The 13,536-nt window shown below is 57.8% G+C and overlaps 2 protein-coding genes and 1 long non-coding RNA gene across 14 annotated transcripts in view; 2 read left to right on the top strand and 1 right to left on the bottom strand.

Moving 5' to 3' along the window:
* PLCB2 (phospholipase C beta 2) overlaps nt 1–7,058 on the top strand; it is a 21,758-nt gene extending 14,700 nt beyond the window's left edge. For 4 of the 12 annotated variants that reach the window (XM_037018755.2, XM_017667734.3, XM_017667732.3 and 1 more), the window contains 11 exons: nt 317–421; nt 589–683; nt 821–896; nt 1,154–1,198; nt 1,322–1,547; nt 1,638–1,803; nt 1,898–1,974; nt 2,063–2,158; nt 2,650–2,707; nt 3,338–3,424; nt 3,796–7,058. In XM_037018755.2, the coding sequence (XP_036874650.2) occupies nt 317–421; nt 589–683; nt 821–896; nt 1,154–1,198; nt 1,322–1,547; nt 1,638–1,803; nt 1,898–1,974; nt 2,063–2,158; nt 2,650–2,707; nt 3,338–3,424; nt 3,796–3,987 (1,223 nt within the window). In that variant the 3' untranslated portion in view covers nt 3,988–7,058. Of the gene's footprint in view, nt 1–316; nt 422–588; nt 710–820; nt 897–1,153; nt 1,199–1,321; nt 1,548–1,637; nt 1,804–1,897; nt 1,975–2,062; nt 2,159–2,649; nt 2,708–3,337; nt 3,425–3,795 lie in introns of those variants that run through there. The other 8 variants (XM_017667733.3, XR_005061425.2, XR_005061424.2 and 5 more) reach the window with 8 other exon arrangements.
* Nucleotides 3,433–12,994, bottom strand: LOC118972445 (uncharacterized). Its single transcript, XR_005061429.2, has 3 exons — nt 12,643–12,994; nt 7,078–7,142; nt 3,433–3,840 (listed from the first exon to the last, which is right to left on the bottom strand). It is a non-coding gene; the product is annotated as an uncharacterized lncRNA (long non-coding RNA).
* On the top strand, nt 8,912–13,536 carry ANKRD63 (ankyrin repeat domain 63). The gene has a single exon (XM_017667741.3). The coding sequence runs from the start codon at nt 9,854–9,856 to the stop codon at nt 11,000–11,002; it is 1,149 nt and encodes a 382-aa protein (XP_017523230.1). The 5' UTR covers nt 8,912–9,853; the 3' UTR covers nt 11,003–13,536.

The following is a 13,536-nucleotide window of genomic DNA, read 5'->3' as shown; positions in this document are numbered from 1 at the left end:
GCCCTTCTAATGACCACCTAACCCAATTCTTGAACTCCTGGGGCAGTTTCCCAAGTAGCTGATACTTGTTGGGCACTTAAAATGAATTAAGGGCTTATCACACATTCTCACTTAATTCTAGCAATAACCACATGAGATAGACACAATTTTCCCCATTTCATAGCTGAGGAAAGTCTCAGAGATTTAAAGTAAAATGCCTAAGGCCACATAGCCAGAAAGGTGCAGAGCCATACTTGGACACTGGTCTGACTCTAAAGCCAGAAGTCTTGAACATTGGGCTGCTCTGGCTCACTGCCCACCCCATCATGCCTGACAGGATACCATCACCTGTGCCTGCACAGTGAGAGCAACATGCCCCTCACTATGCCTGCGCTCTTTGTCTTCCTGGAGATGAAGGACTATGTGCCTGACACCTGGGCAGGTAGGAAGCCCATAGCATGCTGGGAGCCCCAGGCTGTCCCTTTCCCCTCCCTCCTCTCAAGCCAGCCTGCAGAAGGGGGCAGGACAGGGTACCTTGGGATAGGTGAGCCTGGGGGAGGCTTGCAGGTACATCTCCATACCAGGCCTGTGATGCCCCTGTGCACCCAGATCTCACTGTGGCCCTCGCCAATCCCATCAAGTTCTTCAGTGCCCATGATAAGAAGTCTGTGAAGCTCAAGGAAGCTATGGGAGGTCTGCCTGAGGTCTGTGTTGCCTGCTCCATGGCCAGGTGCCCCTGGGAGTTTTGCCTTCTCAGTGGGAGGCTGAGGGAGTCCGCAGAGCCCCTGGCTCAAGGAGAGGGCGGCCGGGGTCACCTTCCCGACTTGTTCTCCCTCCACAGAAGCCCTTCTCTGCTGGGAGTCCAGCTGTGGGGCAAGTCAAGGGGACATTGGCCCCAGCCAGCAACGGGTCAACAGGTATGCACCGCAGAGTCCTCCCACCTACTGGAAAAGCCTTGACCTCTCCAGCCCCACCTATAGGCAGGTCCCCACCTGGTGGCAGCTCTTTACAAAACTAAGACTATCCGGGAGGGAACCACTGCGTCTGAAGCCTCAGCACCGGGGAAAGTGCGCAGCAGGGGGCTCAGACTGCTACCCCCAGGGGCCGGGGAGGAGCCATGTTGAGGCAAGCAGGCCCCCGGGGCACCTGTCAGTCCATCCTGTGGCTCTTGCAGCAGCTGGGGCCAGGGCCAGGGAGGAGCCCGCGAAAGAAGCTGCTGGTAAGGCCTGCAGACTCGGCGTGATCTTGGGGACTAGCCTGGGGCAGGTCCAGGACTCCTGGGTGGGGGAATGTGCCCTAGGGAGCTGCTGGGTGGCGGCGCGCCTCACCCCGGCCCCCGCAGAGCCGCGGACCGCCAGCCCAGAGGAGCTGCGGGAGCTGAAGGGCGTCGTGAAGCTGCAGCGGCGGCACGAGAAGGAGCTGCGGGATCTGGAGCGGCGCGGCGCGCGGCGCTGGGAGGAGCTCCTGCAGAGGGGCTTGGCGCAGCTGGCTGCTCTCCGGCCGCCGGGCGCGGGGGGCGGCGGCGGGGGCTGCAAGCTGAGCCCGGGCAAGGGCTCCCGCAAGAAGCGGTAAGGGCGGGGGCGCTGCTCTGCCCTCAGCGGCGCGGGCGGGCGCGGGCGGCCGAGGGCTTAGGGCCTGTCCCCTCGTGGCCTCCGCAGGACTCTGCTCTGCGAGGAGACCTCCGGGGCCACGCCGGGCGAGGGCCTCGAGGGCGCGTGCGCGAGCGTGCGGGAGCTGAAGGACAGGCTGGAGGGGGAGCTGCTGCACCAGGGCGAGGAGCAGTACGAATGCATCCTGAAGCGCAGGGAGCAGCACGCGGCGGAGGTGCCCGGGCGGGAGGCGGAGCGGCAGCCCTAGCGTCCCCACACCGTCCACACCACAGAGGTCTCTCGCTGAGCTCATCTTTTCCGTCCCTCAGCAAATCGCCAAGATGATGGAGTTGGCCAGAGAGAAACAGGCTGCAGAGCTGAAGACCCTCAAGGAGGCCTCGGAGAGGTACGACTGCCTCCCTCCCATGCAGGCTTTCATCTCCCACCGCCCTGGAGCCCCATTAAACATCTTCCTGATGCCTGTGTCTCTGCAGTGACACGAAAGAGATGAAAAAAAAGCTGGAAGCCAAGAGACTGGAGCGGATCCAGGCCATGATCAAGGTCACCACAGACAAGATGGCCCAGGAGAGGTGAGCCCTGGAGGGAGGCCCAGGACTCAGACTCCAGGGCCAGTGCTGAGCAGGGTCCCCACTCCAGATGGGAAGGGGCCTCCCCGCCCATGCATCCCGACTCCCTTTCCGGAGATGTGCCTGTCCCCTGGCTCTCAAAAGTTAATCCGACTCTCATCACCTCTGATCAGAGTGTTCTCCTTAGGCAAAACAGATGCCAACACTATTTGAGCTGAAAGGAGAATTTAAGGGAAAATCCAGCATGCAAAGAGGGAGGAGAAACCTTGAGATGGCAGCTTTCCACCTACATGCCTTGAAGGACAGTGCATTTTAGAGAGGAAGCCTTTCCCTCAGAGAGCCCTTCAAATCCTCATTGAGTCCCCTTATTTATGCCTCTGCCTGGGTCCTGCCCCGTGGCAGATTTTTCATTTTGCCTTCACCCTGAAGAGACTTGTCTCCCGTAATCTTCCCAGGGGCCTCCTGCCCTCCTTGAAACTCTGATCACCCAACAGGTTGAAGAGAGAGATTAACAACTCCCACATCCAGGAGGTGGTGCAGGTCATCAAGCAGGTGTGTAAGAGCTGCATCCTTCACACACATGCACAAAGGCTCTCCACGGGAGTGAAGGGGCGGCCCCAGGCCTTTACTTTGTCCTTAGGAAATGCACTACCAAGACTGGCCCATGAGGCTAGGGATGCAGGGAAGAGGGAGCCTCTGGGCCATCCAGGGGTTCTGACCTTTGCATGGAGGTTAGGGTACTAGTCTCTGGCCAGCTGCCCTGGATGAAAATGATATAGGCTAGCTGGCCTGGCCTGGGGAGAAGGATTGGGGTAGGTGGGTGAGAGGGAGTGAGGGAGGCTTCTTTAAGGCTCTACGGAGTTGGAAGAGGAAGGGAAGCCCTGCTGAGAATGGACCTAAAGCTCCCATGGGATCATTAACAAGAGTGACAGAACTGCCATTTATTGATTCCTAACCTCATGCCAGGCACTAAGCCAGGTGCTTTCACATAAACTGTCTCAAATAAATCTTTACAATCAATGAGACAGACAGTATTATCTCCATTTTACAGATTAAAAAAAAAACTTTTAAAAGTTCAAAGAATTTGTCCAAAGTCTTACAGCTGGTTAGCTGGGATTGTAGCTGGATCCCAAACCAGGGTGACTGTGCTGTCCTGAGTCCCTGCCTCTCACTCCCACCCAGATGACAGGGAACCTGGAGAAGCACCAGGAGAGGCTAGAGGAGAAGCAAGCAGCCTGCCTGGAACAGATCCGGGAGATGGAAAAGCAGGTGATAAGGACCACTGTCCTGGCCAGCAGCAGAGCTGGCCTGGCTCCAGGGAGCAAAGGGCCCTGCTCCAGAGAGCTGCTAGTCAGGAGGTGGGGGAGGGAGGCTCCCCTCTCACCATGGGACCCCAGGCTCCGGTTCCTATGGGGTCCTCAGGCCCTGTCATGAGGCAGCTTTGCAGATCTCTTTGTTTGGTTAGTGCCCACTCACCTGAGAGGCTCCCTGATGGGCTCCAATGCCCCACACCTCCGCCCCAGTCTCCTGAGCACTCCGAACAGACTGAGTCCCAGGTCATCTTGCTCTGCTCTCCAGGGAAGGGAGTGTAGGCAGGAGGCCCTTCCTGAGCCAGGTGGTGGTCTTTGCTGTCCTTACAGTTCCAGCAGGAGGCACTGACAGAGTATGAAGCCAGGATGAAGGTCCTAGAAGGTGAGGTGAAGGAGTCTGTGAGGGCCTGCTTCCCCTCCGAGGCCAAGGACAAGCCTGAGAGGCCCTCTGGGGCCTCCAGGGAGCTGTGTGAGCAGGACCCACTCACAGCAAACACAGATGCCCAGGAGAGCCGCCTCTGATGCCTCCGTTTCCACCAGGATATTCTGCAAGGATGTTCATCCTTCTTTGGGATGTGACTCCATTATCCCCAAGAGGAAAGGCCCCAGTGCTCTGAGGCTGTGGAAAGGTGGGGCTCCCTTAGAATTCCTCAACAGCCAGGCCAGAGGAGGAGTCAGGGACCATGTACCACCAGACACAAGCCATCTGGGCCTAGTGGTCCTTTAATATGACATGTGGCTCCTCATCCTTCTCCTTCACCTCTTCACGTTTGCAAAAGAATACTGACTGGGAGGCAGGAACTGGGGTCTTGGACCCATTCTACGTTTCCTAGTGTAAAACTAGTGGTGCCCCACTGTGGGTTTAGCTTTATCACCTGGAGGATTAGGCCTGGACTCCTGGAACCCCCACTCTAGTATCTGTAGTTCAAGAATGACCAAACTCCGATCCTTACTGCCATAAGGTGGGCAGCTCACCATACTTCTAGGCCCCATCTCAGGCCTGCCATCTGCCCTGATTTGGTCTCATTGTCGGCTATCTTATACAGAGTGTGGCACTATGCCTAAGCTCCCTGGGCATAGCTATTCCCAGGATTCCATGCTGAGGTCCCTCCCTGGCCTCCTGCCTGTTGAAGGATGGGAGGCTGACATGGAAAAGCTGCCTCATCTGTCTGGCTCTCAGGCTGCTGAGACAACTGGGGCTGTGGCTGGTGGTGAGGGAAGGTCGGCCTTCTGGGCACTCTCCCATCCAGATCCTGGCTCACCCCTTTTCCTAGGCCTGGAGAGGCTTCCTAGAATGTACCCCAACTCAGGCTGCCTGACAAGGTTAGCATCATTTTCTCTCCTGACTCTATGAGATTTATTTATTTTTCTCCTTTTTACTTCTACTAAAGAAGCCTGTCTCAATATTTCCTGCCTAACCTGGCTTCTGTATTACAGCTAAGAAATGTGGATGGGGATAGTGGGGGCTGGAGTAGAATGTTCCTGAAATGAAGGAGGCTACGGGAAAAAAGACCATTGGGAGTTGAGCCCTATGGTGAGGTCCCTTCCAGGGCCCAGGAAAATGCCTTGCCTCTGGGCTTGTAGAGGATCCACTTCCCCTTTTGCTGGCCCTGATGCCACAGCCACTGGAAAATGATGTCATTTCTCTTCTCAACCCCCACCCAGATGTGGCCCTTCCTTGTCTCTACCCTCAGAGCTGGAGCAGAAGAGCCTAGTGCAAGGTGCCCCTATGCTCTTGAGGAGTCATAAACCTTCAGGGCACCTGGGACCTTTTAGTTAGACTTAGAGTGGTGAGATTCTTGAGCCCCTAAGCAGTTGTGGTTGACCCCAACACTTGCTAGAGAGGGGCTTGTGCACAGCCATTCACTGCAGGCAGAGTTCCAAATCCCAAATGGGGACATACACTGGCTTGGGAGAGGGAGGGTGGGGGTTGATTCCGGGAAGAGGTTGTTTTCTTATCAGAGTTGTAGCAAATACCATTAGCTGTGAGCACCTGTGCCTTCAGAAAATAAACAGCCCCCCCCCACCACCATCTTGCCTCATATACATCCCTATGGGAGCCTGACCTCTGGGAGTCTAGCATTCTCTGGTTGCAGGTTGAGACTAGGGGGCCTGCTCATTCACAGGAGCATGGTCTGTGATTGATCAGCCTCCATACACACTAGGTATAGCCAAGGGTGGGACACCTACACCCCAGGGCAGTGCCCTGTCTTCAACCCTCCTGCTGGGCACTCAGCTGCTCCATCTTCCCCTCAACCCCAGGGTAGAACCATGCAGAGAGGAGGACCCAGGCCTAGAGGAACTCACTGACTCAGGCACATGGGCATAAGGTGGGACCAAGTAGAGCCCACTGGGCAGCCCTCAGCTTTTGCCAATGGCTGCTCAGGAGAAGGACAGGCTGCCTTCTCACCTCTCAGCCAGGCAGGGCAGTCTCCATGGTCCCAGTGTGGAGCTGGGAAGCCCAGGAATGAGGAAGGGGATGCAGTTCTGCCTCCTGGAGTAGCCTCTGCACAGCAGACTGGGGGCTACCCCTGAGGCCAGGGCCAGATACCTGCCTCCCTGCTTTCTGTCCTCTGGAAAAAGGGCAAGGTGCCCCCTGGTAAAGTGTCATAGTCTCTGGGCCCCAGAGATGATTTAAGCTCTGGATGTAGAGTATGTGCAGAGGAAGAGATGATGTCTTCCCTCAGGGCCCCGGGCAGGTGAAGGGCACCTGGGTTCCATTCCTGCTGTGTATCTGTGGGGCTGGGGCATCATGCATCAGCTTCACCTTTTGCCTAAAGAGAAGGGTCCTACCCCTTCCCAATCCCATTGCTGATTCAGATGCCAGTCCCCTGCTGACTCACCCTATCCCCTGCACCTCCCCTCCCCCCAGAAGCTCTCTGGATCTCCCAGCCACGTGCCACTAGGCCCAACCCTGCTGAGCTGGTGCAACGTGACAGGGTGAGGGGGCTGGTGACACTAGAGGAGGAAAGAAGGGGGCCTGGGAAGGGGGGCAGCTGCAGACAGAGTGGCAGACTGCAGTCCTGAGCCGCCCCTGGGAGGAAGCCCTTTTGCCAGCCTGGGCCTGCAGAAGGGGAGGCTCAGCAGGTGGGAGGGGAGGGGAAGGGAGCGTGGAGTGCCTGTATGCCCCCTGCCTGCCTCAGCTCCATCTCCTGTCAGCCTTCAGCTCCCTAAGAGACAGCTTCTAATTCCGGCTGTTGGTGCCTCTGTGCTCTGCAGCAAAGTCTCAGCTTTTTTCAGCTTTGCTATTTCTTTTCTGTTCAGAACATACTGAGCCTACAGGGAAGTCAGAGCAAAGGTTCCAGGGCCTGAGACTGGGCACCATCCCTCCATCCCACCACAGGCCTGGTGGGGTTGGCAGTGCCAGCTGGGGTGAATCCTTCCAGAGTACCCAACATGGCATGCTCTGCCAGGCCAGGGTGAGGCCCTGATGGGGCCCAGCCTCAAGTGCCTCTTCTTCCCTGGAACTGTCTCCATATCTACCACAGGGAACAGATGCATAAATGAAACATTCATGCATAAATGAAACAGGGTTGTCTCAAGGAGGCTCAAGTGTGGTGGGGGAGCATGGCTGTTTAGGACCAAGGAGGTACCCATTCCGTGTTCTATTACCTGGGGTATGTCACTGCCCAGCTTGTCAGACTGGCCTGCCAGATACAGATTCCAGATCCCTTGGTCTGGAAACAGAAAAAGAAGGGGGGAAAAAATCAGTTTTCTTCATGCTGCAGAAAAGGGAAATTGAGTCATGAAGGGAAGCCTTTCTTCTGCTATCTGAGTAAAGAGGGAGAGCGTTTCTGCACTCTTATTGGGATTGCAGAGTCTGTACCCACCCCTGGGTGACACCCCAGAAGAAGTCCCTGGGTCTGGGGGATAGGGACTGGTCTTTCTGCATTCTGAGTACCTGTGCAGCCCTTGCCCTGATGTCCTCTAGCTTGATCTTGCATGAACCAGGCAGGGCTAGTACTGTCACCTTCATTTTGCAGACGACAATAGGCATGGCTGGAGCCACAGTTTTCTAGTAAATGCCTTCAAGCGGGAATTTAACTGATGTTAAATACTGTGCCCTTTCTGTAACAACGCAGAGAAAATTGGCAGAGCCTTGAGTAGGGTATGTGCAGGTATATATCAAATGCTTCCCCCCTCAGGACAGAGGGGAGTGGGGGCCCTTGCTCCATGTCTGGGTCTTGGATGCCAGGAAGGCATCCCTGAAACCTAGCTGAAGAGAGAGAAAAACCTCAGGGTGTAAACAGTGTACTCGCTTTGCTATTCATGCATCTAGGCCTACTGTCTTCTTTCCAGATGCAGGTCCCCTCATCCCCAACCTCCTGCTGTAAAGCATCTTAATCCTGCTCTGCCTAGACAGAGGACATCTTTTTTCTTTATTTCCTGAAGTGTTTGCCCGCTTCTCTGCCCTTGCCTCAGTAACCCAGTTTGGAATGTCTTCTTATTTCTTGAGCAGCCAGGTCCCACACATCCTTGAAAACCACCCCAGAGTCCTATCCTCAGAAGACCCCAGAGTTCTCCTTCCCCACAACTCCATCTTTTCCTCTAAGCGCTACCTGTTTTGTATTTAACAGATGTATTTAGCCCTCAGATAAGAAGCTCTACTTTTTAAGTCCTGATCTTGTCTTTCTGCTTGGGCGGGAGGTCTGTTCCATCTAGAACCCAAGTTCTGCTTCTGCATTTCCCACCGCTGGGAACAAATACCTGGCTCATGAAAATCCTCAGTAAATTCTGTAGTTGATACCTGACTCATGTCTTTACAAATATCAGTTCCAACCGTACACACCCTCCACCCCCCTGTGTCTCTGAGGCACCTTGACTTCCCTTAGCTGAGGCCTGCACACCCCACCCCCACACCCCAGGGCTGAGCAGCCCGCCAGAGGGAGAGGGGATGCAGCAGTTTTCCCACACCCTATGAACTGGAGCTCTCTTCTCCTTCCTCTCAGAAGGTGTCAGCTAGTGGTCAAGTCAGAGAGCCCTGCCCTGTGGTCTGGGCGTTGTTTGTGCTCAAAAGGGAGGCCGGGGTCGTTGCAGATCTGTGCGTGTGTGTGTCCGGGGTGGCGGCCGGCCCTGATGCAGGGGGAGCTGTTAACTCGGCTGCAGCACTCCCGGATCCTAAGGCGCCAGCTGTGGCCGCGCGTCTCCGCTCCGCCTGACTCTTGGCCGCCAGTATCTGGTAGGCGGGCGCGTTGTCAAGGGTTGGAGACGTCTGAGACTGGAGGGCACGCTCTCCCTCCGCAACCCCCGCTCCAAGTGAGCGTGTGCGGAAGGAACAAACGTGTATGAGTGCATGATTCGCTACACTCTGCGCGGCAGTTCCCAGCCAGACTGAGCGTCCCCCACCCGCAATGCAGCACAGGAACCCTCGCCCCCTTTACTCCCCCTCAGCCTTTTGCCCCCACCCCAGCTCGCTTGTGGTCCAGCTCTCCCCTTATGGGGTCCCATTTCCTACTACCAGGACCGCGAGGGGCTGACCTCGGTCTTCTCTGACGGACGCGAGGTCCCGCCAGTTTCTAAGGAGCCGAAGGTCACGACTCCGTGGGGGCGGAAGGCGGGGAGAAGACTGACTGTGGGATTGGCCTGGTCGGGTGCACCGACCGGGCTCCCAGCGAGCAGCCCCCGCCCTGGCAACCGCCGTGGCAGCGCCTGGAGAGTGCGGAGAAGCCGCTCCCCAACTTCGCGGCCGGTGGAAGGGGTGGGGTCAGGGACAGTCTTCTCCGCCCCGTCGGTTTCTGCCTTGACGGCTCAGCCTGCTTCCAGGGCAGCCATAGCCATGGTGACCCCCGAGGCTATAAAGCCAGGTATCTAGGAGGACGGTGGCTCCCGCGCCGCTGAGCCCCCCAAGTAAGGAGCAAGCGCCCCGGCGTGGCCCGGCCCCCGCGAGAGGGGCGGAGGCGGAGGAACGGCGCCAGCAGCTTGAGGAGCGGCGCGCCCGCCAGGGCTGGAGGCAGGCGTGCACGACGGGCGCCACCTTCTCAGCAGGGGAGCGGGGGCTGCCCGGGGTGCGGGTGAGTGGCGCTGCTCCAAGCCACGAGGGACTGAGGGGGGCCGGACGCGGGGAAAGCAGCGGGAGAGTCAGGAGGGGGCCCAGCTTCGGCTCCCGTAGTCTTCTTGGGGGCCAGGCGCTGAGCCCAGAGCAGCGAGTAACCTACACCTCCAGGCGGGAAGCCCAGGGAAGGAGCAGCGAGACGCCAGGCGTGCGACCCAGGAGCCGCGGGAGCTGCGGGGCGATAAGTGTGGGAACCTCAAGACCCTCGGTCGCAGCCACCCACGCGCTGAGGGAGCCGTACCAGAGCACCGGAGGGGACAAGAACCCGGCCGGGCGCGGGAACAGGGGCGCCCCCGTGCGGAGCTGCCGGGCCGCCTGGGCGCGGCGGCCAGGGCCATGCTCAAGCCCAAGGACCTGTGCCCCCGAGCGGGTACGCGCACTTTCCTGGAGGCCATGCAGGCGGGCAAAGTGCACCTGGCCCGCTTTGTGCTGGACGCGCTGGACCGCAGCATCATCGACTGCCGCGCGGAGCAGGGACGCACGCCGCTCATGGTGGCTGTGGGGCTGCCGGACCCTGCGCTGCGCGCACGCTTCGTGCGGCTACTATTGGAACAGGGTGCGGCGGTGAACCTGCGGGACGAGCGCGGCCGCACCGCCCTCAGCCTGGCGTGCGAGCGCGGCCACCTGGACGCCGTGCAGCTGCTGGTGCAGTTTAGCGGGGACCCTGAAGCGGCGGACTCCGCGGGCAACAGCCCTGTGATGTGGGCGGCGGCATGCGGCCATGGGGCTGTGCTCGAGTTCTTGGTGCGCTCTTTTCGCCGACTCGGCCTGCGCCTCGACCGCACCAACCGTGCGGGGCTCACAGCGCTGCAGCTGGCCGCCGCTCGCGGCCACGGGACCTGCGTGCAGGCCCTCACTGGGCCTTGGGGCCGCGCAGCCGCCGCGGCGGCGGCTCGGGGTTCCAACTCCGACAGTCCCCCCGGTCGTCCGGCTCCCGCGCCCAGCCCTGAGCGCCGACGACCCAGCCCCCGCCGCCTACCGCGGCCTCTCCTAGCGCGCTTTGCGAGAGCGGCTGGCGGTCATGGGCACGGAGGCGAAGCTGGCCCAGGGGGCAAAAGCTCGGGCCGGCACCGGGCTCAGGGCAGCGAGCGGCCTGAGCTGGGCCGGAGCATGAGCCTGGCGCTGGGTGCTGTGACCGAGGAGGAGGCTGCTCGACTGCGGGCGGGAGCCCTGATGGCCCGACCACACTCGCCCCAGTCTTCGGGGACTGGGCGGTGGCGTTCCCAGGAGGTGCTGGAGGGAGCGCCCCCAACCTTAGTGCAACCCCCTATTGGGCTTAGTCCCCACCCAGAGGTCGACCCCGGCTCTGGCCGCTTGGGTTTGCGCCGACGTTCCACAGCTCCAGACATCCCCAGCCTGGTTGGGGAGGTATCAGGGCCTGAGAGTGGGCCAGAGTTAGAGGCCAACGCCCTTGCCCACTCGGTGCCAGTATCTCAGCCTTGGGAGGCCGGCACGGAGGCTGTGGTGCTGCATGCTCAACAGTAAACAGCGCGGAAGCTGACACCTGCTTCCCTCCACTCCCCCTTCCCTGGACCACTGGGATTTTCACTTTCTTGCAGGTCCCTCACTTTCCTGGCATTTTCCCGCCTGTGATCCCAGAACCTGTCCCCACTGCAAAGGCAAGACTTCTACCAGCCCTTTCTCTGAAACAGACCCCTATCTTCTTTTTTTGTGCTTGTTGGTGTTCCCTGCCTAGGACTATCAGTTTCCCTAAGGTCTCCCTTTGCTGTCCTGGAAGGTGAGGAGTAGAAGATGGGTTCCATAGGCTACAGCTTCCAGCCAAGAAGAGAGACCCCTTTTCCTCAGCCCTATGACTCAGTTCTGAATACTGCTGGCTTCTGGCTGGTCACCTCCCCTTTACCGGTTTTCCTAAACCCTGGCAGCCATGCAGGAAGAAGAGTCGACTCATGGAACAAAGGCCTAGCCTGCCTCCTTTACCTAGTGATGCAGACAGTAATGCTGCACCCCACCCAATTCTTCCTCCCCTTTAAGTGTGGACACCCGTTGCACCAACTACGACCTCGGAGCCATTCTGGTCTGGGGGCGCTAATCAGGAAAGAAACTGGGGGTAAAGTTTTTTTTTTGAGAAAGTCCTTCCTCCAGGCAATGAAAGCATATTTTGCGAGTGGGAGAGCCCCTGGTGTTGAATGCCAGTCGTCCCTTGAAACAGCTTCTGGGTAATTCCAGCTGCCTCTGCCTTCACAGCATTTGCAGACCCAAGATCCAACTTCACTGACAATGTGGGGTCATTGCCCCACACCAACCCCTAACCAGCCCAGCTCCAGGCTCCTGAGCCAGCCTGTTCTCACCTCGGGGCAGGCATTTGAGTTCCATCTTTGAGGTCTCAGCCCTTGTGGCCCAGCCTTTTTTCCTCTCACTCTGAGGCTTGAAATGGAAAGGATTTAGCACTTCCCCCGCCCTCACCGCCTCCCAGCTCCCCCATCCTGCACGTGGGTGCTACAACAGGGTGGAACGGTTGCAAAGGCTTTGCTTAATTGTATTTCTCCCAATCATCAAAGAACTCGTGTTTTGAGTCTTTGTATAAGAAGCAGAAAACAGCGGGTCTGATCCGAGGCTTAAGAACCTGACAATGTCTCTTTAAATAGAAGCTCTGCGAGGGGGATAATTGACTCAAGTGTTTGCCACGTTAAACGGCGGCGCGCGGGAGTTGGGAAGCCCACACGAGCCGCAGGTCCGGGTTTAAATTACATCAAACTTCAGTGAGAGCTGGAAGGGGGCTGTTAAACGGCTCCTGCTTCTTGCTGGGCCGTTAATGGAGGGCAGAGAGGATGATGGATGCTAGAGGTCGAGACCAAGGACCCCTGCCTCTGCCACAGCGCGTGGGAAGCAGCCCCGGACCAGCTTCATTACAGAGCAGATTAGTCAGAGGCAACCGCGGAGAGGTGGTTAAAGGCCCTTTTCCGGCCTGGTCCTTTGTCCCCTCCTTTCCCGCCCCCGCCCTCTTCCTGATAGCTTAGTGAGGAAGGTCTAGGGGATCTGGCGAATCTCGCGTTCTAGGACCGTGCGGAAACGCTAGCGCAGGTATTTGGGCGCTTAGCCCGCGGGTTGGCGGCGCGTGGGGGCCTTTTGGGAGCCCCCGAAGGTTTGAACGTGCAGCCACTCACCTAGTCGTGATGGGGTCTTTTCAAGACGTCGTTGATCAGTCAGCCTTTGCAGAACGAAAGTTTTCTCAGCAGTAACTCTAAGGGAACTGCGAAGTTCCTCTGCGAGAATCACCCCTGAGAAGACGCTGGCCCTGGGGTGTGGGGTAGGCGTTGAGGAGAGGGCCTGGAGTAGGTGTCAGACACCTCCCAAATCCTTCCAGTCTTATAGGGTCAGAGAGGCCGCGCGAGCCCCTCCGCTGCACGTGATCTCTAGTGCCCCCTGGTGGCAGCATTACCCTCTCCTCGTTGCGCCCTGGCTCGGAGTTCAGGCTCCAGGTTTTATTTGGGAATCTCCGCTGTGTACTTCTCACTCCGTGTGCATTTACCCCTGGAATCCTCATCCTCTTGTAGTACATTAAATCCGGATACTTGAAGTCGTTCCACAGCAGAGAAATGAGGGATAATGAACAAAATACTTGCGTTTGGAGTAGCAGGAGCCCAGACCCTTCACTAAGGACCCCAGGATCTTCCAAGTTATGGCTCCTGTGTCCTGAGAGCTCCTGAAAAAACTGGAACTTCCAACTTCTCCCGTATGATTTCTGAACTTTAGGACCTGCTGATCATGCATTTCCTTCTGATGAGATTTGCTTTTGTTTCTAGAGTGTTTTGCCTTTCCTCCACTCCTTTCTTCCCAAACATCTGCCTCTACTCAGTCCCACTGTCTGGGTGGTGGGTGAACAATACTGAAGAACCCGAAAAGCCAGAGGGAGAGGACCTAGGAGAGGATAATTGGACACCCCAAGTATAAACTCTTTTCCGATCCTTGCTTGCTCACTATTCCCATTCCAACTGTGTTTAATTTTCATGAAGTTTTTAATGGTGTAAGAATACAAGTATTTTGGCTTCTTCAAAATG

Source organism: Manis javanica, chromosome 8 (genome assembly GCF_040802235.1).
Source record: "Manis javanica isolate MJ-LG chromosome 8, MJ_LKY, whole genome shotgun sequence".
Taxonomy (NCBI): domain Eukaryota; kingdom Metazoa; phylum Chordata; class Mammalia; order Pholidota; family Manidae; genus Manis; species Manis javanica.
This window is presented reverse-complemented; position numbering and strand designations above follow the sequence as displayed.

Excerpts from the sequence above, each read along its gene's own strand:
- ANKRD63 (XM_017667741.3), top strand. The coding sequence starts at position 9,854 with ATGCTCAAGCCCAAGGACCTGTGCCCCCGAGCGGGTACGCGCACTTTC.